Source organism: Ctenopharyngodon idella, chromosome 11 (assembly GCF_019924925.1).
Source record: "Ctenopharyngodon idella isolate HZGC_01 chromosome 11, HZGC01, whole genome shotgun sequence".
In the NCBI taxonomy this organism is placed as follows: domain Eukaryota; kingdom Metazoa; phylum Chordata; class Actinopteri; order Cypriniformes; family Xenocyprididae; genus Ctenopharyngodon; species Ctenopharyngodon idella.
Genome location: NC_067230.1, coordinates 3,755,318 through 3,781,321, shown reverse-complemented (window position 1 = coordinate 3,781,321; position 26,004 = coordinate 3,755,318). Strand labels below are relative to the sequence as shown.

General features: G+C 36.9%; 1 protein-coding gene across 16 annotated transcripts; it reads left to right on the top strand.

Annotated features, from left to right (window-relative positions):
• Positions 1 to 494: 494 nt before the first annotated feature.
• Positions 495 to 24,708, top strand: dtx3lb.2 (deltex E3 ubiquitin ligase 3L b, tandem duplicate 2). 16 transcript variants are annotated; one of them, XM_051913525.1, is made up of 15 exons: positions 495 to 567; positions 2,017 to 2,091; positions 2,708 to 2,776; positions 4,845 to 4,913; positions 5,709 to 5,780; positions 5,965 to 6,045; positions 11,074 to 11,127; positions 11,610 to 11,723; positions 12,079 to 12,159; positions 14,727 to 14,897; positions 16,089 to 16,317; positions 20,112 to 20,269; positions 20,757 to 22,262; positions 22,720 to 22,931; positions 23,104 to 24,708. In XM_051913525.1, exons 3-15 carry the CDS (start codon positions 2,735 to 2,737, stop codon positions 23,171 to 23,173), a joined length of 2,859 nt encoding a protein of 952 aa, XP_051769485.1. In that variant the 5' UTR covers positions 495 to 567; positions 2,017 to 2,091; positions 2,708 to 2,734; the 3' UTR covers positions 23,174 to 24,708. The 16 variants fall into 16 exon arrangements, with proteins under 16 accessions (XP_051769485.1, XP_051769486.1, XP_051769492.1 ...); XM_051913526.1 differs by having other exon boundaries at positions 529 to 567; positions 2,697 to 2,776; XM_051913540.1 differs by having other exon boundaries at positions 553 to 567; positions 2,691 to 2,776.
• Positions 24,709 to 26,004: the final 1,296 nt, after the last annotated feature.

Below are 26,004 nucleotides of genomic sequence, written 5' to 3'. Positions count from 1 at the left end.
TTTTTCTTACAAAAACCCATCGCTTTATTTCAGAATGCCTTTATTAACCCCCTGGAGTCGTATGGATTATTTTTATGATGGATGGATGCACTTATTTTGGGCTTCAAAACACGCCCCCGTTCACTACCATTATAAATCTTTGGAGAACAAGGATATTTTTAAATATATCTCACATTGTGTTTGTCTGAAAGAAGATAGTCATATACACCTAGGATGGCTTGTGGGTAAAATGGTTGAGTAAATCATGGGATAATTTTTCAGTTTTGGGTGAACTATCCCTTTAAGTAACTGTGATCTTAATTGTATGCCACCTGTAAACTGTTTTTGTTTGTTTGTATCTGTTATTTCTGGGGCGTTACATCATAGTTTTATGATAACAGCAGTTTAACCGTCCAAAGATCAATGTTCTCAGCAGCTCTGTTCAGTTCTTCTGTAGTCTGGTGAGCAATAGGAGGTCTGTTTTCAGGGTAAAACCAAAGGAAGTTCCATCACCTCTTCAACTACTTTTAAATTTGAAAGCCTCTTTTTCATGCAACAGTATCTTCTCCTGCAGTAAGAGTACTCTAGGTCAGTTTGTGAAGTGACTTTTGCCGCCGTGATTAAGGTTTTGATTGTGTAGGCGATTTTACTGTTAATTTGACTTATTCATACCCCACCTACTAGTTATAAGAAATTAAAATAGAAAGAAGTTTCTCAAAGGAGTATATTACAGTCCAACAAAATATATTTAACAAACAATGATACATATGGGAGGATTTTTCTGATATTAGATATTTGTGTGCAAGTCTTGCGTGTCTTATCATGCATTGAATGTAAATAACTCAGTTCCAAAGGTTATTAAAAGCAAATGATTTGTTCTCAACAGCAGGATTGATTTCACATAATTACTCTGATCCCACTCATATTGCTTTGTTTTGATCCATGATTTTAGAGCAGGTTTCAGATCTGTGAAAGAGCACTTAATCTGCAGCATTATCTTCATAATTTCCAAAGATCCTATAGCGCGACCAAGAGATGTCTGTGTTCAGTGTTCTTTTCCACTGATGTCCATAGAATGGACATCAACATTCTTCACAAAATGATCGTTTGTGTTCCGCAGATGAAAGACATGCATTCAGGTTTGGAAAAACATGAGGGTGAGAAAATGACTTTTTGGGTGGACTGTACCTTTAAGTGCTATGTGTCGTCCACATGTCTAACCGATAGGGGGAGCTCATGAACTGAAGAGTTAGTCAGAATGGATCGCTATTTTGTATTGGCACTGCAAAATGCGTATGTTAGTAGTTGATAAACGCTCATGAATAGCATCAAATCTCTCAGCTAGTTAAACAACTTATAAAATCTTTATCACGTTATGAGAACTACTGTTAATTATAGGTTAGCCATACATACATTTAGAAGAAAAAGAATCTCTAAATTATACAAATGCATTATATAACATTTTTGATAACATAGTAGGCTAATTAAATGAAATTGAGAGGTCACATTACACTTAAGTAAATATCAAACTTGTACAGTATGGAGATTTTTTTTGTAAACCGAATTATTATTGCAAGAATGCATTCTAACCGAGTTGTAATCCACCCATCATTGAGATGCTCTGCTAGTTTGGTTCTACCTTCTGGATATTTTCTCAGCTAAAGAGAATGAGGAAGAGAGTTACTGAAACTCAAAAGACTAAAAATAGATGATTCTCCATTGCTCAGACTCCCCATCAATCAAGTCTTAACAAACAGAATAAATTCCAGATTATTGTTATTTTTCTTTGGACTGTGTTTTCGAAATATCAGCAAGGACACATCCTTCAAATGATAATAATCCCAATAGTATAAGGATAATTTCATGGGTCTTATGCTTTTTTATATGTTATGTATAAATACAGCACGTGGATGTTTAATATATAGATACAATATGCTACAGATGTAAAAATCGCAGTGTCGTCTTTTAAACAAACATTGTATTGCAGTCATATGCTGCCTCATGTCCTCCAATAACTTTCGCTTTCGTTATCTGAAGTCGAAAACCAGTCGATCGGGTTGAATCGTGCAGTACAGAGGTCAACAGCTCACACTTCACAGCTCACGGTTTTCGGTAAGTACAAGATTAAAACGTAGATTTGTGCTTTTATTTGCTCTTTAATGTATCGATATTACTGTCGAGCGACCTACGTAAAATCCTGGAACTGCGCTGTAAATTTAATAACCATAATTACCGTCATTTTGAACATCGACAGCCCTGACGTCTTTAGACTCAAGAATAAAAGCTAAATGTGAGCAAATATGTGTGAAGATGGACATTCATCTTCAAGACCTATCGAATTGTAACGAAATGTCTAAAAGCGCGCGTGTGTTTGTGTTTGTACACGAAAAGAAAATGAAAGTAAACTCATTCTCTTTAAAATCGCTTCAATCTTGAAGACAACATATAAAACTACATAAACGATAGTGAAAAATTGAGCATTCGACATCAATGCTGGATTCATTTTAACATCTACACCTTTTTAATGGTAGGCTATCTGATGTTCGCCATATTTTGTTTCCTCTCTCCTTGTTGGCGTTCACTAAGATTTCGAACTACCGGTTTACCGGTCTTATACATTTGAACATCAATTTGCAAAAGTATTTGGAGTATTTACAGTTTGTTTGTGAATTACAGTCATATTTATTTGGGTATTGATTATTTAATCAAAGCCAAAGTTTGGTTTCAGTTGCTGTTTGGAGATTCTCTCGCAGTCATGTCACAGGAGCAAGAGGATATGGAAGTTGACCCTGCACCAGTGAGTAACAGAGTAACTTTATTATTCATTTATGAATCACACATATGTTAATTTATCAATTAAGTAATTTTCAGTTATTTTTTTCTTTAAACAGCACTCTTAAAAAAAAAAGGTTCTTTATTGACATTGATGGTTGCATCCATGGATCCTTTCGATTGCACAAAAGGTTCTTTATGGTGGAAAAAAGGTTCATTAGATTATTAAAATGTTCTTCTCATTAAGAAAAACAATGGATCTATTGTGGCATCGCTGCAAAAACCCCTTTTAGAATCTTTATTTTTAAGAGTGAGGTGGGAAACAATAGTAGTGTAAAAGGCATTCAAAATTCAAAAGGCGTGAAATAGGGCAATATTAGATTTTTCATACCATAGTTATTGTGGCCAAAAGAATTCACATTATCGATATATCGCGATATCTATAGAATCCTTGGGGGGAAAAATGTATCAGTCAAATTTTTACATAATTTAATTTTTACTTTGTTTATTTAGTTTTTCTTTTTCAGGGTTGCTGCAATTTTTTAAAAGTCAAATTTAAGGCTTTTTAAGACCTTTTTTTAAGACCTAAAGAAATAAAAATTAATACTAGCCTAGTAGCCTATAAATGAAATCATTATCAACAAAATCCATCTTTGCAATACAGAGGTGACACAGAATAAGAAGTGGCATTAATATATTTACACAGCATTTACAATTTGTCTACATACATTAATTCAATATTTAAATATGGAATTATTTTTAATTTTAACTTTTTAATTAAAATGTACTTTAAATATGAAACTAAACTGCTAGTAGGTGGCAGCAAGTCACTGTCTTAATGAGTGAGTGAGTCATTCATTCAACCGATTTGTTCAAATGACTGATTCATTCAGGAAGGAAGCAAGTGACTGTCTTTATTGAATGGGTCATTTAATCATTAATTAAACTGATTCATTCAAAACGCGGATTCAGTGAGTATAACAAAAAATGTCTGTCTGTTGCACGGGGACTCTGTTCTGCTGTTCATAATTTTAAAATTTTCATTGGCGAAATAAAGAAAAAAATAAACAATATTAACAATACTGTGTCTAAAATGTAACTCACATTGTTCATTTAACAATAAGTTAAATGAACCTTGCATTTGTGCTGATTTGGGGGAAACGGCACTCTTGCTCGTGTGATATTGTAATACACTTACATAATATCATATGATATAATGACAAAAACTCTTTGAGGCAAAAATGCCCGTGTATCTTGAATTTTGAGGGCATATAACTGCATGCATAGCTACATCACGCCGAGTAAGACAAGTAAAGAAAACGTGGTACTTACTTATTAAAAGAATCACCCTTTATTTAAATATATGAATACAGAAAGTCGCTGTTAACAGGTTAATGTGACATTTCCCATTCCATGTCTAGTAAAATAATCGCAACTTACTCTCTGTAAAATGGCATAATCTGCAGGGTGATGGACACAGAGGTGGATAAAAAAAGGTTGGTGGTGTTGCCATCCCTTGGCACTGACTGTAGCCAGGCAACTGAGGCAACTGAGATTGGGCTGTCTAAAGTGCTGTTTTCTTTGAAGCCGAAAAACTCCCATACTGTCGAGCTTACTTTTTTCGGGTGTGGACAGAGCCTCTCGCTCTCCTGTACGGAAAACATGGTTCTTCTTCTTCTATAGCTGCACGTGCTGCGTCGTCTTCTTGTTTGACAGGTGTCAGTGTTAAGGTGCAATACTGCCACCAGAGAGGTCAACCAGGTACTGGTGCTGGAGTATTTACGTGTCATGATATCATAAGAGTCCTATTCATTTTAAATATTGTGGTTATCGCCAATACCGGTATATTGTCACACCCTAAATTAACACAATGTCAATATTTCATGCTTTGAATATCACGATTATCGTCTATACCGGTATATTGCGACACCCCTAGCGTGAAACAATATCATCCATAGATTCATGGACATTTAATTAGCATTTAAAATTATTTACAGTTAAGAAGTGGTGCATTAATGTTCTTATATAGGTCTTTATTTATATGGTTCTCTTTCATTATTGCTCTAATGTAACTTTCTTCTGTATTGTCATAGACTGATCAAGTGTTTTCAGGGCAGGCGAGTAACCCTGATAACATACCACAAACACTATACACTTCACAGGTGATGTGGCTTGCTATTCAGTTCAATTACATAGTCTCTTTGCAACCGTGTGGATTGAGTGACAATAGGATCACTCACTTTGTCCTGTCCTGATCCTAACCTTTTACATATATGATCCTAACCTTTTACATTATATATATATATATATATATATATATATATATATATATATATAGTGAAATAAATTACTCATAAATTAAATGAAATTTGGTAATATTGAAGAATATTACCCACCCTTGACCACACCTTTGTACTACAATATCTAAAAATATAACTATGTTACATTATTGTGTTATTGATATTGAGCACAAAACAATAAATGCTAATAGATAATTTCATCAGACATCTATACTACAAAAATGTTCAAGTGAATATTAGGAAACTAAGATATGTCTTCTTTCTCTTCTACATAATTTTATTGCTGTTTATATAACTTAAGGCAAACCCTGCAGTGTAAAGATGCCTTTTGACTGGATGAGCGCATGACTCAAGAAAAAAATCAGAAATAGATCATGTCATTCTTACAGTATATATACTGTACAACACAGCAATGGAAACAATGTAAATAACGGATCAGCTACATCTGCAGTGACTTGTCCAACATATCAGTTCAAACGGTTCAAATGGCATTCTTGGTCACTTTCCTGGGTCAGCTGCTCTCATTAAATAAATCACAATATGATTATGATATCTGAAAATGTTTGCTAGTTTGTGAAATTTAATAAGAACAGATTACAGTGGTTATTATTGATTGTATTGAAATTAAAATATGGAACATTCTTCTTAATTCACCAGGCCTCATCATCGAATGATTCAACAAGCCTGCAATCTTCAACAATGCAGAACAAAGAGTTTACTAATGGTCATGTGAGTACAAGACACAACTGAAATTTACAGTTTATTACTTGTAACTAATTTCTTAGTAAATGTAAAATGTATAAGAGGGAAATTGTTTAAAATGAAATATGCATGAAAAAATTCTTGAAAAGAAAAATGACCTACTTATAGCTTACTGTAATCCCACAAACTGAGAATATTCTCATTCTCTCAGGCTTCCATTGACAATGTAGTTACTGTACAGCCTACCAGAATCAATAGACAAAACTTTCCCAGAACTGGACATGATCATAAGGTAGATACTGATGTACATTTGCTCATTCAGGACATGTAGGTACTATTTAATTGCATCACAGAGACAGAGGTAGAATTCAGTTGAGCTTGTTTATGAATCCACTTTTGCTTTCTGTTATTTATGTCTCAAATCATTAAGAAATATTTTCATTAATTGTCTGTCCTACTACACATCACTTAATCACATATATTATTGAAAGCAGCAGTCCGTAAGTTTTGCCTCTTTGTTGCTATCTCAGTTTGAAACCTGCACTTGCAGTTATTTGTTGAATTACCATCATTATGTGGGTTGTGCATCTGCATGACTCCTCGGCGCGGATGAATCTAATGTTTTGAGGAGAATGTGTGTCAGTCACTTTGGAAGTGTACTTTGGTATCACAAATTGTTTTGGAAGTATGACCAAAATAAGAATTACAACTAGAAAATGTCATCTGAACAAGTAAATAACAAATCTGCCCATTTTTGTTCTGACCAACTGAGAAAAAAAAAAGCATTACAATAAATCGCGCTGCCAATGGTGATTAAATAAACAGACATGTCGTAATGACGCAAAGATGAACAGCAGCATGCTCCAATTTCCCGCGAAAACCCACCAGTACCACCATTATTACAAGCTTACCATTGTGATTTGTCGCTAGTAATTTTTTTGGAAAAAGGAAAAATGTTGCAAAGTTGTCAACACTGCAGGTAATTCAAAACATACACTGGAGAGACTGTAACACAGCTTCGCAACAGCAAAGACAATACTGGACAACAACCAGAAACAATAAATACATAGGAGATAACGAGGAAGGGCAGGTGAACATAGTCAGTTACTATGGTAGCAAATGAGTAGCGGGAAACATAGGGAAACAAGGCAACAGGAACAAAAACACAGGAAATAAGGAAAGCAAACTGCAAGTCCATGAAAACCAACATAAATTGGCTTCTGTTAGTGATGGGAGAAACAAAGCCTTTCAAAACTCTAAATCAATTGAACCATCAATTGAAAAACACTCAAAACACTACTTTCTGGCGGCACCTGCTGGTCAAAACTGTAAATGCAATGAAAACGTCTCAGGTTACGCATGTAACCATGGTTCCCTGAGAACAGGGAACGAGACACTGCGTCTTAACGCATATGGGGAACGCCTCAGCGGGAACCGGTGTCTGAAACGCTATCAAATCATGGCAATCGTATTGGCCGGCAACAGCCTATGACATCACTACTAGTGCGACCCAAACGCACATAAGGAGTGCCTAGAGAACAAGTCATCCACTTATCATCTGAAGGGACTGTTCAGCAGGCGGCCCCAAGGCATGGCAAGGAGACGCCCTTTCTCAGGGAACCATGGTTACATGCATAACCTGAGAAGTTCCCTGAGAAAGGGAACGAGACACTGCGCCTTAATGCATATGGGGAACGAAATACCCACGCCGCCATGCTGAGGGGAGTGCATGCCAAAGAATGGCTGTGACAAATATCAGAAAACAATTTCAACTGAAATGCCACTCCTTCTACGGGTCGCAAAGGCTGTCAGTGACAGCATTCCCTATGGCCACCACCCAAGCTATAAGCCTCAAAGAGGCCTCCAGAAACATCTAGAGGCCTACCAAGGCCGCTCAAAGGCTTGGAACCAACAACTTCAAACAGAAGGGGTCCCTTTAAAGGAATGTGGCCAGGGAGCCGAAAGGAGCCCCGGCCAGTTACTTCTCAGGGGAGCATAGTCTACCCTGACTGCCGCCAGGGAGGCCGACCTGGTCCTACATTAGCAGTAACCTAGTCTGGCCAGCAACCTGTCTGTTACCAAAACAGAATCTCTAAAGCACTAGCCTCCAGAGGATGGGTCCAGAAAGAGGGACTGCAAACTGGCAGTAACTGTGCAGTAACCAACTCAGACCGGACGTAGAGACGGGCATCCTGGGGAGCAGGACTCGGCATAGTGCTTTGAACCCTTGCAATCTAGGGGAGTTACTCTGCTCAACCTGGGATCTACAGAGTGCTTCTTAATAAGCACTCTGGAGGCTGAGTACTCTAAATAGGGACCCTAAAGAGAGACGTAACTCCAGCTCCAACAGGAGCTGATCTATCAAGGGAGATCTTACTAAAAAGAACCTCTTAAACCTCAATGACCAACTCAGGGGCGAGGTCCTCAGCCTTAAATACTGACCTCCCAGGGAGGTCTCACGAGAGACCTTCAACCTTCCGATCAGACCTCGGGAGCACAGTACTCTAAAGAATGACCCTCGGTGCGAGGGGAGTACCCACTGGACTCAACCGAGATGAGTATTGACCAAGCTCAATTCAAGTACCAGGGAGGCTCCTAAAGAGCCTACACTCTGATATAACTCTAGGGAGTCAGAATACTATCTTAGCTGGAAGTGCTAAGAACCTACTCGACCCAGAGGATCTCCTTCAAGGTGGCCTGCTCGAGGGCCAACTACTTGGTAAAAATCTAGAACTCCAGGGCTAGTATCAGGTGGAGCCTGAGCTACCTGATAACCGTCTGCTCAATTCTAGGGAACTAGGACACTAAGGAACCTAGCTCAACCCAGAGGATCGCTTTCAAGGTGACCCAAGGAGGGCCAACTACTTGGTAGCAAATCTAACTCCAGCAGAGATAGCCACTAGAGGTATGCAGGCTTGGAATACTTGTTCGCATTGCCATCATGAGCCATGCACTCAGCATATCGCTTTCTACCCTTAAAACAAGGGGAGTACAAAACTATGCGACCGGGCTGACGAGGAGGCCTCAGTCAGGGCCTACTACTCTAGCATAACACGGTCACAGGCCTGAGGCTAATGCTTGAGCTCTAAGGGAGTGTGCTCAACTCACCCTGAAAGGGGGGAGTACTCGACACGCTCGACCTGAGCATCACTGGTGTTGGGCACATATGGGGCGCAGAGCTCTGGGAGCGAAGTGAGCTAACCCGAGAAAGGCTCAAAGGTAAAAACCTGAGCAAAAACTCTCGCTCCAAGATGAAAAAGGCTGTCTGAGCTCAGCTCTGAAGGAATGGAGGCAGGAAGAAATTTCACAGGAGGGGCCTGCAACACTCGACTCCGTGACTTGATAATAATCAAGGAGCTTTTGGTGGAGAGATGCTTCAAGCTGAAACTAGACAAAGCTACTACCAAAGCTCTAGAGAGCGGAGACTTCAGCATAGTGCTCTCCGCTCTCTAAACGAGAGGAAGTCTAACAACGCTCAAGGACAACCACAGGGGAGGCTTTCAACGAAAGCCTACAACACCTGGCTATTTGTCTGTGCCTAACACCACCAGGGAACTGAAGCTCAGTTCCTATCGCTTATACTCTAACGCTTATACTCTAATATCAAGAGGAGTTTCAGCTCAACCTAGATACATTGAGGAGGTCGTAAGGCCTGCCACTTGCATTAATAGGCTAATGCAGAAGGCGGGCCCCGGCCGGGGATGACTCTCACAAAGAGAGGAGGCGTAGTAGGATCACTAGCTGCTAGTCTTAAGCTGGAGAGGCTCTCCTAGGAGTAGCTTACTCCGGGCTACTGCATGCTAGGAGGCGGAAAGCTACAGCTGAACCGCCTCTGTCAAAAAAGACGTATTCCTGAGTACAAGCCTAGGCCGGATATCGGGGCGGCCCAAAAGAAGGGCCAGCACACATGCACTCATGACCTTCCTGGAGCTCAATGAAGCGGAGACTTCAGCCTAACAACTGAACACCTGACATAACTACCTGAAGCTCAGATGAGCGGCAGCCTAGAAAACCAACTCTCAGATCGAGAGGAGGCCATGCCATTTACTACAGGTGATATTTCGTTCTTAATGCTACCCAATATTAAGACCTCACAAAGAAAAGAGGCACATAGTAAGGGTGCCACGATAACCTTAAGCTTGCACACAAACCTACACATCGCTTGTCCAAATGTAAATAGAGCATTGCTTACTGATATTAAGGACACATCCTAAATCAGCTAAACACTCTCATAACAAAATCCTGTCCTGCTTCCCTCGAGAAGAGGCAGACAAACGAGAGTGGAGCTTCCTCGGCGGGAAACGCTCACAGCGAGTGCCGACAGAACTCTCAAGCACTGGGCATGCATGCTCTAACAAAGACGGACGAGTCAAGTGTGTTACCAGGTAACTATACATGGATGTGCACACTGACTGAAACGTCTGTAAACAGCCGTTCTTACCTTTGAATAGCGCTTCAAACAAAACAGTCCCTGAAAGACGAAAGAGGATGACTTGTTCTCTAGGCGCTCCTTATGTGCGTTGGGGTCGCACTAGTAGTGACATCACAGGCTGTCGCCGGCCAATATGATTGCTGTGATTTGATAGCGTTTCAGACACCGGTTCCTGCTGAGGCGTTCCCCATATGCGTTAAGAGGGAACTCAATCCAAACATGCATAAAAGCACCTTTTACAAAGCAATTGCAAATGTATTATTTAAAGTTTAGTCTATTAAATGGAATCTACAAATCATATAATACCATTAAATATGAAGTGTCTGTATAATATGTGTTCTTTTATTAATTTGTAGGGCTTGTTTTTTTCCATTTTATGGAGGGTGTGGCTATTCAGACAACTAAGAGACAATTAACTACTGCTCTTCCCTTTTTATTATACAGATGTGTCATTGCAAATGTCTATAAATCTATAAAACTGATCCAAGATCAATTAAAAACCATATAGACTAGTTCATGGGTTCACTGAGATCGCCCCTTAATGGCCAACCATTGAAATTTCGAAACTTTTTGAAACAGCTATGACATAACGAAGTCTTGTTTACTGAAATCACATGACTTTGGCAGTTTGATACATGCTCCAAATGACTGATTTGAAACAAAAGGTTTCGAAGCTTCATGAAGCAGCGTTTCGAATTCACCCATCAGCTTCAGTTTCATTCACAGTTACTAGTGGGAGTGAAAACAATTCCAAAAGACTGAATTTTATTTATTTTACAAAATATGCATATTAGCTGTGTAATTCTGCAGGTTTCTCATCTTTTTGCTGATTTGCTTATACTCACAGCAAGCACTTATTGACTGTATTGAACATTCTTAATTCAACAGACCCCACTTTCATCAAACAGTGATTATGAGCAAAAGCAGGTTCCTACTGGTCAGGTGAGTACCAAACACATACTAAAATATGAAGTTTATCATCTTCAATCCATATTTTACTAAAATGTACACTTTATACTTTATTCTACATTCTTTTTTTAAATTCTTTTTTTTTTCCCCCAATTGATTGTTGGAAACAATTCTTTGCTTTATTTAAAGTACAAAACACACAACAACCAACTTTAAACACGTTTCTTTCTAAAACATACTCAAATCTACTTAAAAATCTCTTCATTTTGGCCCTAATAACTGGTAATTGTGGTAACCCAGTTTAGCTTGACACCTGCAGTTTGAGACACACTCCTGACTGTATCTATTATTGATTGTGTCAAATTAATTAACCAGTCAATCAATGGAAAACAGATTCTTTGAAACGAACAAAAGTAAAATACTTGTTGATTCCAAGAGATTCACATTGCTTTGAAATATACAAGTATCATGTTTTGAAATGTGTTTCAAGATGGTGTTTTTTTTCTGAATGTTAGGACTCACAAACAGGAGGCGCTAGAGGTCAAGACTCTAGTCCTCATCAGGATGACAAGCAGCATCCAAACTTCTCAATAGGTCAAACATACAAATCAAACTCACAGCCAGACAAGGTACTGACTAAAGAGTAGAGGTTTAGCTACAGATTTTCTGAGGATCATAATTCTACCAAAATATCAATTTTATATTTATGTTTACTTTCTGTGTGGAGTTTGCATATTCTCTGTGTGTTTCCTTTGGGTTAACCGGTTTTCCCCATAATCCAAAGACATGCAGAACAAGTGAAATGCAATGACAATAAAGGCTTCTGCTTATCTAGTAAACTGGCAGCTGTGGTTGCCAGAAATTTACTGTAAAAAAGTACTGTAGCAATGTTTTAGGTTTTACAGATTTAACTTAACTGATATAATGTTAATTTACCAACCTATTGAAGAACTAATATCTGTTTTGTACATTTATAATATACAGACAACCACCAAACACAGTGGTGATGAGAGTCACATGATGAATCAAAGTTCATCACAAGTAGCTTTTCCTTCAGCTGAGAAGGTATATACTATTATATATAAGGTGCACACAGTGTCATTCACACAAACACTAAACACCATCATGGTAACACACATGACATTAAAAAATGCAATAAACATTAATTTAACATTAGATGCAACATAAAACCGTAATGTAAATAACTGAATAGAAAAAACTAAAAAAAAACTAAGAAGAAACATATTATTTCAACAAAAATACATCAAATGTGAAGTGTCACGTAGTGTCACGTATTTTATTGTAAAATTACATTAAATGTACAGTTAGATCTATTACATTTATTTCACTGTATATAGTACGGAAACTTTCTGTAAACCAATTAACAGTTTTTCACTGTAGCATTTTTACGATCTTTTACCGTTAAAATCACCATAATTTATATACAGTGTATATAATGTATTTCTATAATAAAATTCATATGTGATGCATCTCACAACAAATGTGGAAGTAAAATGGCTAAACATAAAAAATAAACTTATCTTTGAAACCACCGACTTTTTTTAGGCCAGTCATCTCTCTTATTAATTGTATAGATTTAGCATCAAACAAACATTATAATTCTTATTCAAAGTAATAAAAAAACAATTAAAGAAAGATTATAAGATAAGATTACATAACCTCCCACTAGGTGGTGATATGCACTAAGAATGTAAATCGCCATTAAACAAAAGAAGAAGAAAGAATTATGGTGTTCTTCTTCTTAGGCTTCATTTAATGCTGAATTCACTTGCTATCGGAAATTTCCTACTTCCGTCTTCTGAAGTTGTGATTATAAAATCGTCGCATTCAAGAGCTTTATTGGAAAGAACAGGATTCATGGAGGACACCAGGTTTATTCTCGCCTATTTATTGTGAAAATCTTATTAAAGCCAAAGTGATATTTAGCATCCCATTCATTGGCAACCATATGCTATCGAGATCTGGCTGACGATTCTGGAATTTCGTTCAAATACACGCTATGTAAAACATACAATATGCTTCAAATGATTATTCATGTATGTAAATATGCACTACTTTACCGACAAGACAAGGTGATGTAGCTGTGGTGGGAAAAAAACGAATACAGGATATCAGTCACAGTATTTTTACATTTTAAGGCCCGCCCATCTTGGGAACTTGGGTATCAAAAATATCCCTGAGCTTCCCAGTGATAAATACGACTTGAGAGGGCGTGAATGTCTAATTTTTAACTAGTAAACTCAAATTTATGATAATTCTGATAGCACTCGAAGGCAGCATAAGTCCAATTTTTTATGCCCTTCCCTCGGTAACTTCCCTCCGTCTCATTCACTCAGCTATACGTCGTTGCTTACGTTGCATGAGTACCCACTACTGGCAGAACCCTTGCAGTGTGTTTAAATGGAACACCCTATGCCCTTGATCACTGCAATCCGACATGGAGCCGATTTATTATTTACAGATGTTTATGCACCACACTGTTGAAAAAAATCAACATTTGCTAGTTAAGTAGGTTTTGAAGCATAACAGCTGGTTTGAGCTGGTTTATGCTGGAGCTAGTTGCTTAGGACCAGCACTTGACCAGCTTAAACCAGCTCAAACCAGCTGCCATGCTTCAAAACATACTTAACCAGCATATGCTGGCATTCTATAGGTCTGTATGTGTGCTTAGGCTGTAAAAAAAAATATAATTTATACAGATATTAAATATTAATATATTTATATTAAAATATAAATAAAAAAAATTATACATAAACAAAAATGATAATACAATTAACTATAACAGTCAGCTTAAGATAGCTACAAGTATTAAATGTAGTTAAATATCAAAATAATGCCAATTTCATACACTAGTTGTGTGGGCAAATTAAGCGTGACCTGCTGTGATGTCACAATCATGTTGCATTGTGTCTATGGATCTGTCTGAAGTGTACATATTGAGTAGACTCGCTTTCTCAGTCACAATCGAGGGGTCGAGTGTCTGTTGAAATAAACTTCCCTCGTCCACTTGATACAGTTGAACGCACTTCAAAATGGCGGTGGGGATTCCCTCGAGGGGAAGTGCTTAGGGAAGTTCACGAGTGTATGTCTAAAAGTTAAACGCAATCAAAGTGTCCGTTATCAAGTTCCGGCTCATGGATTTGGCTCTGTTGAGAATGTCTTTGTGTGGTCACTGTTAATTTTGAGTTTCATACTCTGGGTTGACCGAACTTACTCCAGACCGTGGTTTTGGAACCTGCATACCTTGAGTAAGCAAGGTTTGGGTTAATCAACCGAGAGTTCAGGGTATATGTGATGGTAAGATAACCTTGCTTTCTGGAATACCCAGCAAATTCCCAATGAACGCAAAAACTGATAAAATGTGTACTTTGAACGCAAAATGGAAGAAAGTGTTTTTGCCAAATTAATAGATCTAAAGGCTCATTAAAAATAACAACAACAACAAAATAATAACAAACACTTCCAAGGTATTCCTTGAGCAATGGAAACTGAACAAAAACTTATTGTCCAGACACATTGCTTTGAAAATATATAAATGTGTTTTTTCATTCAAAATGTGTAATTAAAATGGTTTTAAATGGTTTCAAGATGGTGTATTTTCCAAATGTTAGGACTCACATGTAGGAGGCACTGAAGGTCATGGCTCTAGATCACCTCAGGATGACATGAAGCATCAAAACTTCACAAAGGATGGAACACACAAATCAAACTCACAGCCACCTCTGAATGACAAGATGCCTCAAAACATCACAAAAGGAAGGCAACACTCACAGTCAGAAGAGGTATTGACTAAAGAGTAGAGCTTGAGCTATATATCAATATTTTTATGTCATTTTTATATATATATATATATGTCATAATATTTATAAAACCGGTCTTTGATGTGGAAAAATGCTTAGCGCCACGTCAGGGTCTAAGCAGACGTACACACTTTTTCTTGTGGCAGTACTGCAGGTATTTGGAAAATAGTATTTTTAATGGTTTTAAACGAGTCAAATGTATGCAATTTTGTCTATGGCAAATTTTGCCAATTGTTCGACTCAGCGTGTCACAAATCTTATTTCCATCAAATTCTAGCCTTCAAATACAATGGTATTTTTCATAATGTTGGTAAGATCACAGGAGTTATCATTAGGCTACAGTATTCCTCCACAGCATCAAAAGCACACCTATTGAGTATTGTCAAACTTTTTCAAACAGGCCAGTGGACCGTTTTACCACCGAACGAAAGTGTGCATCAATAATTGTTGTTCTCGCGAGAAATATTTTCTCAGAACATAAGTTCTGCAATTTTGTTTAAAGAGCAATTGTCATGCGCCTAGCACACCTCACTGTCTTACAACATCAAAACGTTGCGTGCCACTGGAAAAGCATTCAAAAGCAGCGCATCCACTACAAATAATTCTAAATTCATATAATTTTTGTTTAACTTCTGGATATTGACATTATGTAATTTGAGTGCTTAACTAATATTTAATCTAAGTCTGTATATCAAAATTAAAACTCTTTAAAAAAAGTTTAAAATCATTTTGTTTACTTCATTACTTCGCTCACTCGAGTAAAAAAGAGCATATGCACGGTCTAGAGTGTGCGGACGGTTTATCCCGATATGTTCTGTTATGGTTTAGTTCTAGTTTCTTTACCTGTTTCCTTTGTTCCCATTTTCTCTCCAGTAGTTAGTGTTGTTTCTTGGATTCACTGACACCACCTGTTTGTGACACAATGTTTGATTTAAATGACATGATAGGAGCTTAGATTTTTCTTTATTTTTGCAGTCATTTGTCAAATTACAATTATGGGATAAACAATATAAAATATAGAAACATTTAGTAAAAATGCTGTGGTGTAGTTTATGGTCTACAATTGCTACATTTCTACTTTTAAAAGTCTTTAAACATTACTCTGGTATGAAAGTTTTTTCACATAGAAATTCTGACGTAACTTTGCATTCATAATTATTTTCCCTATAACAGGACATTGATGCATCCGGTGATGAAATGTCACAATCTTCAGCACCACTGGATATTGCTAAATTTATAATAAAAGTGGATGAGAGAGAACCATTTCCAGACAGATGGAGAGCAACATTACAGAAAGCCCTTCAGAGCTGTTTGTCAAGACTGGATGGAACAGCATCTGTCCATCGCCTTAAACTCATGGACGATGAGTCCTGTGCAGAGGTGCAGATAACACCTTCAACAGGTGATATGATTTATGATAATTCACTTTAATACATTTTTCAACTTAAATCTTCTGGAAGCATCGGAATAGCTGAAATATATACAGTGTTTTGCATTTTTAAAGAGAAAAGTCACCCAAAAATGAAAATTCTCTCATTCTCTCTCCCTCATGCCAACCCCAATGTATATGAATTTCTTTCTAAATATTTTTTCCCCTCATTTTATTTACATTTTTCCATATTAACAAAATATGACATACAATTGCAAAACATATACATATACTTATATGACCTCCATATACGTCTCTTGTTAACAAAAGGGTCCGCACACAACAAATAACAACAGAATAAAGTAAATACTGAAGAAAGAAATGAACATAGAAAGCATTTCATATGACTTAAGAATAAAAAGGAGGAGAAAACAAAAAAATACACCAAAGCAACCAAGAAGCAACAATCACACATGAAAAAAACAAAAACAAAACAAAACACAATAACCATATCATTAATAATAATAATAATAATAATAAAATCATACTTATATTTGGGCATCTCAAAAGCCAGACGTATGATATGATTTTTAAGAACTTCAGATAATGTTTTAAAGATTTGGGACCAATAATTCTGTAGAGATGGACAGGACCAAAACATATGTGCAGTAGTTGCATGTGCCCGGTAACAACGGTCACAAGTGGGATCCACTTCATAATATATTTTTGAAAGTCTAACTTTGGTCCAGTGGGTACGGTGAAGAATTTTGAATCAGACCATGTCTGGCACAAAAAGATGAAGAATGTACCCGCCATAGAATCTTTTCCCACTGTTTTTCTGGAATATTTTCTCCTATGTCCTCCTCCCACTGAGATTTAATAGTTGCAAGTGGGCATTCACGCAAAGTGCAAATTGCATTATAAAGATATGAGATCATACCCTTCATAATATGGATGGGCTTGAAGAAAAGTCAATAGGAGTAACTCTAGGGAAGCTAGGAAACTGAGGGTGCATGTCCCGAACAAAACTGCGAACCTGCAAATACCTAAAAATAGTGGTGTCTAGGCAATGTACATTTTTCTGCTAGTTGCTGGAAAGATGCAAAGACATTATCTATTTATAGATCATTAAATGTTATAATGCCTAGTGCTGACCACTGTGAGAAAGAACAGTATCTATCAGTGATGGTGGGAAAGCAAAATTTGCTGCTATAGGTGCGAAGATAGAATAAGTTTGTAATCCAAAGTGGTGTCTGAATTGCCTCCAGATTCTCAGTGTAGTTTTAACGATGACATTTTTTGGTATAGGGAGACGAAGAGCATTTAATGGGGGCATGTATTAAGGCTGTCAGTGAACTGGGCATGCATGAAGTAGCCTCCATATTAAACCATCCAGATGAATCCTGAGATTGATCCTGATTTAACCAGTATTGCATGACTCTTGAGATTTGTAGCCCAATAATAAAATTGTAAATTAGGTAGAGCCATCTCCCCTAGTATTTTGGGTCTCTGAAGGAATATCTTACAAATTTTGGGTATCTTTTTATTCCAGATAAATCCTAGGATCAGGGTATCAATTTTATGAAAAAAAGTGTTGAGGAAGGAAAATGGGTATACAAAGTTGCAAAGTTGAATTTAAAAAGATGTTTGAATTTATCCGTGATGCAGACTCCAAGATAAGTAAATCTGTGGTGTGTAATCGTAAATGGAAAATTATGTAAAGGATAGTCCCTAGCTGCAGAATTCATGAAAAAAATTTCGCTCTTGCTCAGATTTAACTTGTAACCAGAAATTATTCCGAATGATTTTAAAATATTAAGAGCTGCAGGTATTGACCTAGCCAAATAATTTCTTTCTAAATAAACACAAACAGAGATTTTTAGGAAAATAATCCATCTCTGTGAGTCCATATAATTCCATTGAATGGCTGTCGCTCGGTTGATGCTTGAAAAACCACACACACAGATCGTGACGGAAATCCATATGACCCCAGTGGATGGGGTCATATGCCACTGAATGGCTGCCTCTCGATGGGGTCATCGAGAGGCAGCCATTCAGTGGCATTATATGGACTCACAGAGATGGATTATTTTCCTAAAAATCTGTTTGTGTTTATCTGAAGTAACAAAGTCATATACTTCGGGGATGGCATGAAGGTGAGTGAATTATGAGAGAATATTCATTTTTGAACTATTAAAAAAAAACTATACCTTTAATAGAGTAGGGCAAATACCAGTGTTGGGGGTAACATGTTACCGCTAACAAACATTAAAATTACTGATTACTTTTAGATGTAATGAGTAAGTAATGAAGTGTTACATTTTAAAGATACAGTTTCATTCATAGTCTGATTCAGCCAGTTTTATTTTGCTTTAATGAGTATGAAATATTTTCACAATTACACACTGCAATTCACAACTGCACAGAACAAAATTCACACATATTCAGACTGATTTGTAAGCTCACAGTACAGTACATTGTTCATTGCATAATATTTTTTAAGACCTTAAAACACTTTTACCCCAGACAGTGCATCACTTATAAGCTAAAACGTTTTGTTGTGTGCGACACCTGAACAATACCATATGTTTTTTCTGATGTAATGAATGTTCGGTAGCTCAACTAGTACAGCACTCTACTTGCATCCGAGTCCTGTGAAACTTGATATATGAGTTCACAGTGTTGTAGAAGCTTAGCTAAAATGGTGTGGGTATCTTAAATTGACTGGTTTGGGTCTAAAATAGCTTTTATTGTGGATTTTCTGGAGTTGTATCTGTGAATGAAGAAACCACAGGTATTTCCAAATCATTCATTTCCAAAGCGTCTTCCACAGACCTTTCACATCTTCCACTTAGGTTCTGATAACAGAACTTCTGGGAATGTAATACAAATGTGCCAGTCGTTGCCTTGGTAATGCGTTATGGAGGATGATTAGATATTTCTTTTAATTTTATCATTAACTTGCATTAATTTCACTTAAATAATGCGCTTAGCCAGCTACAGAGAAAAGCCAGGCAACAAACAAGCGACCAATCCTGAGTGTCGACGTCATTACTCACATTCTACCAGCCAACCGTGCTGAGAATTCCCGGCCAAGATCAGTTTGTAATCGTGTCGTGTTGAACCAAGCTCTAGTGGAAATGTAATTGAAACCATTCCTTAATGTTCTTAGAACTGTCTGGCCCGACAGTGGAAAAGTGGCTATAGCATATGATCTACAGACTTAATCCCATTTTATATAATGGCATCTTAAGAGTCAGACTGTAAACACCCTGCCATTTTCCCAAATGAGCATCATCTGTGAAAGTTCTTAATGAATCACATTCATAAGATGCTTAATCTGTATCTAACACACATGAAACATCAATTCTTGAGCAGGACGACAACCCTGGTTGGTCATTAATGATGGAAAGGGACAGCAGTACCACACAACACACACACACACACAAACACACACACACCTGTCAGAGAAACACTCCACTTCTTTATCGCTTTTCTGCTGTTCACTATCAATTCCAGTGAAATCACTGCAAACAAAATGATTTCTTCCTGTTGATGTACATCTGGCGACTGATTTGATTTGTTTTGTTTTGTTTGTTTGTTTGTTTTTTTTAAAATAAACTGTAATTGGCTTCATCCCAGATAACAGTGGTTATATCAGTGGTTCTCAACCTTTTTGACTCCAAGGGCCCCTTGTGAACTACTGGTCTATATGTTACAGTAACATTTCCTGACACTGGCAATTGCATTTCAATTTCAGTGAATTATTAGTATTATTTCATATTGTTTTAGAGCTTTGCATTAAAATGTACTCCCTTTTTCTGCAGCTCTAGAAGTTTTAAAAAAACAACCTATATCTTTGAAGTTTAAAGTTAAGGATGGTCAATCTAAGGAAGTGGCTGCACAGATTTGTCCTTATGAAGCACGTTCTGTGACTGTTCCACAAAAGTCCATGATAAAGAAGAACAGAGCTCCGTCAACAAAGGTACCATGTTTATTTTGTGTACAATCATCTCATCAGTTATTCATCTGTTTTGAAGATTTTGATTGCTGAGAGAAGAAAGCATATGTACAGTATAACCAGAGAAAACTGCCTAACCTACAATACACCAGGGTTCCTCAGATCTGGTCATGGATGGCCACTGCCCTGCAGAGTTTAGCTCAAACTCACCTACCTGTGATTTTCTAGTGATCCTAAAGTCCATGATTAGCTTGCTCAGGTGTGTTTGATCAGGGTTGGAGCTAAACTCTGCAGGGCATTGGCCCTCCAGGACCAGATCTGAGGAACCCTGCAAAACACATTGTTAAACTACAGTATTCCTGTTCAGGCTCATAGTACAGTAGTAGTTGTAGTAGTAATAATAATAATAATGAAACTCATCAATGACTTGTAGCAATTATTTAGTATTACTATTTTTTCATTTTACTGTGGGTTCAAAATCCTTAAATCAAATTCCATCATATGTTTTTAGGTGGTCGGCTCTATGCCTGTGACTGCAGCATCAGAAGACACTAATAATGTTGAGGATGTTGCTGCATCTATTAGAGCTCCAAATAAAGCTGAGACCAGTAACACTGCTGGAATTACACATGGGACACCAGCTGTACTGACTGTACCCTTCTTTCTGTCCTGGTACATGCATCACGCTTACGGAAAGGAGATAAAGCAAATTGAGCAACAGCATGGAGTCTCTTTTTTGGCAGAAGTGTCTGTCTCAATCAATCCCACCAAGATCTCAAGCCCTGATTCTGTGTCTAAAGCCTCTGAGGACTTTCACAAACTTATTCAGAGATGTACGGATAGTTTTAGTGATGCTGCCATTAATCACAATCACATGGATTCAGATATTGTGAAGCAGGCCCTTCGTCACATCCAGTCAGAGGAGTCAAGGATGATGTTCACCATGTCTGCCAGTAACTGCCTGTTCTTTGGACCGAAGAAATTTACAGATGTAATTAAAAGAGGGGTAGAAGAAACAAGAGTGGAAGGCAAATTCAATGACAAATCAAGTCAAATGGATGTAGACAACAACTTTTCTCCACAAATCAGGTCTTCATTGGACATGGACATAAAGGAGCTTCCAACTCAACTTGAGATGGACAAGATTCATTGGGATCTGATGAAACTTTCCTATGAGAATCAATTATCACAGCTTGAAACAAAGTACGGAGTGTCATTAAATGTAGAAAACCTGCAGAAAAAAATAACCATTAAGGTTCAAGCTCTATCCAAAGGAGTTCAGCATATTAATCTTGAAAGTCATGCCATCAGAGCTTTAACACAACTCTACCAGAAACTTGCATCAGCCGCTGTCACCTGTGAACTCAAAAACCCTACAGACGAAACTCTTGTGGCATCAACAGTAGAGAAGCTTCAGCAGCAGCATCATCGTGTTGTTGCAGCAGATGTATTGAGTCCCTGGAGACTTGTTGGACTACCAGAGCACCTCGGTCCTGCCATTGCTGAAATTGAGAAGATGTTTCAGAAGAGTGTGTTTGATGACAAGATGAAGAAATTGATTGGTTACTCAGGGGACATTCCTCATGCAAGAGGAATCAAATGGAATCCGACGCCTGATTATGGATCAGGAGCAGTGGGTGGATCAGTACAGGATGAGAGAGTGAATTTTAGAAGACAAAGTGAAGCAGATACTGGATTAAATGAAGATTCAAAAGACAATTCTAGACATGAGAGTAAAGATGCTCATGCTGAAGAGGAGACGTGTGCTATTTGTATGGACAGCTTCACCGACAAGAAAAAACTGAAATGTGGACATGAATTCTGTCGGGATTGTATAAGAATGTCAGTGGAGAGTCTGGGATCCATCTGTCCTGTGTGTAAGGAAGTGTTTGGGATATTGGAGGGGAACCAGCCGAATGGAACAATGAATGTAACAACAAGCAGAATGAGTCTTCCTGGATATCCAGATTGTGGCACTATTGAAATTACCTACGACATACCCAGTGGTATTCAAACGGTAAGAATAAGTCATACGGAATTGTGATTGACCTTTTTATTAATAATAAAAAAAATCACAATATACAAAATATGCAAAGCACTTTGCAGAAGGTCCGCAGGCTGTGCAATAAATCATTCCCTTAGACCTTCCTGGAAGTGTCTATTATGCCTAGTAAGACCTTGATTAGCTGGTTCAGGAGTGTTTAATTGGGGTTAGAGCTGAACTCTAGAGGACAGTCACTCTTTAGGAGCAGGATTGGACACCCCTTATGTAGGGGAAGCACAAAAACTGTAGAAAAACAATGAAAACAAACACAATATAAAGTATAAATAGCTTCTACACTTCTCACAGTTAGCAGTTGTTTATAAACTAGATGTTTCACTGATATCTGTGACCTCCTTGTAGATCCCTTTCTATATTTAAATTGTTTTGTTTAAGGTTATGGTACAGTTAATACATCTAAAATCATTTTTAGAAGAAGCATCCAAACCCAGGAAAGCCTTTTCTTGGGGCAAATCGTCAAGCGTACTTGCCAAACAATCGTGAAGGAAAAGAAGTGCTCTCACTGCTGGACAGGGCTTTTAAACAGAAACTGATCTTTACTGTCGGGAAATCAACAACTACGGGTGCAGAGAATGTGGTCACCTGGAATGATATTCATCATAAGACCAGTAAATATGGTGGAAGGTATGTCCTCATGTAAACTCTGCTTTCAATTGTCTATCATGTCTAGAAGAAAAAAAAAACAGTAATCAAACATTACATATTTATTTTGGTTTCATGTATAAAAAAAATAAAAAATAAATAAAAAAAAAGCAGTATATTTGAACTTGTGTTTCTATTATTTTTTTCTGTCTAGTTTTGGTTATCCAGACCCTGACTACCTGAAGAGAGTGAAAGCTGAGTTAAAGGCCAAAGGCATTGAATGAGGATTAGGCTTTGGGAACATTTGGAAACATGCAAGTCAATCTATGTATTGAACTTTTGTTTTGTGTGAAACTCTATCCTTAAATGTTTTACTCACAAAATCATTTACAAATTAAATTTACTTATACATTTAAAAAAAAAAAAAAAAAAAAATGCAACCCCTTTGCTCTGGAGCTCAATGTTTAGACAGCTGAAATATAACATCAAATTACAAGTCTTTTTAATTTGGTGGCTTTTTTTTTTTTTTTTCTCTCTCTAATTCAAGCCCTGGTGATTTAAATTTGATGCCATAGCAGATTTAGTATGTCCAGGGTTGAATTCACACTAAACACCTGCATACCCAAAGAAAATACTTTATCAACGGTCAAGAAGAAAAAGGTTGAAAAGGAGCTGCAGAGGTCAGTGGGTGAGACTGGAGTAAAAGTGCACCAGTCAACAAGAGCTTTCCATTGAACTGGCATGAATAAACCTGAAAATCTTAAGGGAAGTAAGAATGGATGGAGCAAAATACACAGCAATACTGCATGAGAACCTTGCTGCTAAAAGGTTTGGGAGAAAATTCACCTTTGAGCAGGACAATAATCATAAGCAAAAGGCAAAAGCAACAGTGGAATGACTCAATCAAAAAGTGAATATCCCACTCAGTCATATACTACCCAGTAGCCCAGTCAAGGTTCTGATCAGTTTTATTGAGAATCTAAATTTTAAAATTGTCTACCTAAACTTAAACCTCCTGGAGCAAATCTGCTGAAAAGAATGGGAAAATATTACTCCCAGTTAGTGTGCAATGCTGATAGATATCTACTCAGAAACACCCCATATTGGCTTCAATTAGGGCAGATGAATATGTAATAAAGAATTGTTGGTAAAATGTGTATACCAATTTTATATATATATTCAAATATACAAAGATAACATTTTTCAATGGGTTTAAATACTTTTCCCAGGCACTTTATAAATATATGCATGCTTTTAATTAAGGTGATGGGCTTTCATGATGTTTAATTGTAATGAAATCTTTCAGGCTAGAGTTGTCTTGTGATTTTCATGCTTATACACTGCTGAACAGTCAAGTGAGCATATGAAGTACAAGTGAAGGCACCTGTGTTTTTGTCATGATCATGTGTAGTACTTCTTTTTTTAATATGGGACTATGGGAAACCTTATATTAATGTGATTATAATTAGTAAATTCATATATATATATAAATATATATATATATTAATTCATAAATTATAAAAATGTTCAAATGAGTGGTGAAAGATTTGATTAATAGTAGTAAGTTGGTTCAGCCTGATGTTTCATCTTGTCTTTTGTAAGCTGCCACTCAAATGTCATATTGCTTTTCCTTTTAAATTGTTTGCTTTTCCCCAATAAATATCTCCATGTTTTAGCTCTTGATTTCAGAAAGAAAAAGACAGTTGCATCTCAGATCAAATTTATGATAAATCTTGAGTTCTAACTTTTGGAAATATTTTTTGTAAGACATATGGTAAACATATTGTCACAAATAAAACAAATCATAATCTTTCAATAATTTACAAGTTTTTGTTACAGTTTGTTTCTCTTCTAGGGTTGAAAATGAAGAAAAATGTTTGTATTCCTGTTATAGCCACCTCTTACTTACCAAACGGGCCATTGGGAATTCCTGATCAAGGCCTATACACTGTAAAAAAAAAAAAAAAAAAAAAAAAATGCAAATTTCTTTTTTTTTTTTTTCTTACTCCCAAAAGTTGAGATACATTTTTTATTTTGTCAACACAAATTTACATTTACATTTATTGATTTAGCAGACACTTTTATCCAAATCAATTTACAATTGAGGAATGCTAATCTTAATCTTAAAGAGGCAAAAAAAAACAAAAAAAAACAAAAAAAAAAACATAAGTGCTAGTGATACAAAGTTTCAGCCATCGCTCAGGATGGTACAAGCTTAGGATTAAGAAATAGTGAGAGCATAGTCAAAGTAATATATTGAAGTAGATGAAATAGTTTTTATTTTCTCCTGCAGTTTAGTGCCCATGGAAGCGATGATGATGACTTCCTTACCAATTTATTTTAATTCCCTTACACTCACGCAATATTTTTATACTCCACAGGTTTCTACAAAATAATCAGTTCACACAGAGACCATGGTCTTCTTTAGTATTCACTAGGTTTATCACAAGAGAAGGCAACAGCAACTACTTTCAAGTAGCTATATATTTAGAATAAATGACTGCACCAAGGAGAGGGACATAGTTTCACTAATAATTTGTTTATTTTGCACAAATCAATAAATCGTTTTAATTCTTTTGGTGTTATTGGAATACTTCTTTCATGTAGTGGACAATTTTAAGATTGTGGTCCATTTTTGCTTCCATGTCTTTTACTCTAATGGAAAGAAAACTTAACCCTAACCCTACACATTTAGATGGTGTTTGTTTTAAGCGTACTACCCTCCATCTGTTTGCATCTGTAGATTTCTTATAAATTAACCAAGACAAGCTAATCTGCATATTTAAACACATCAAGAGTTTTTTTCCCCCCTGAAATGTTATAAATAGGCTACATTATATATTATAACAAATGCCTGCAGAGGGCGCCAAACGCCTGCTGATTTTTGTTGTTACACAGCACAGCACGATCACAGCCAACCACCATTATTAAAAATATATTACTAGTTAAATAATAATATTCGGACACTTTTTTTATAGAAATGCTACAGCCACTGTAATTTCTTCAACAAGAATATGTGGACATCAAACATGCAAAGACAGAGTGAGGCTTTAAACTTTTATTGATGTATTATCCTGTGTAAGCGTAGATTTAAGAATACCATTGTGTAATGCGG

Coding starts and splice junctions, on each gene's coding strand:
- dtx3lb.2 (XM_051913525.1), top strand. CDS start 2,735: ATGTCACAGGAGCAAGAGGATATGGAAGTTGACCCTGCACCA. Junction 2,777..4,844: donor TGGAAGTTGACCCTGCACCA/GTGAGTAACAGA, acceptor GTATTGTCATAG/ACTGATCAAGTGTTTTCAGG. Junction 11,128..11,609: donor AGCAGGTTCCTACTGGTCAG/GTGAGTACCAAA, acceptor TCTGAATGTTAG/GACTCACAAACAGGAGGCGC.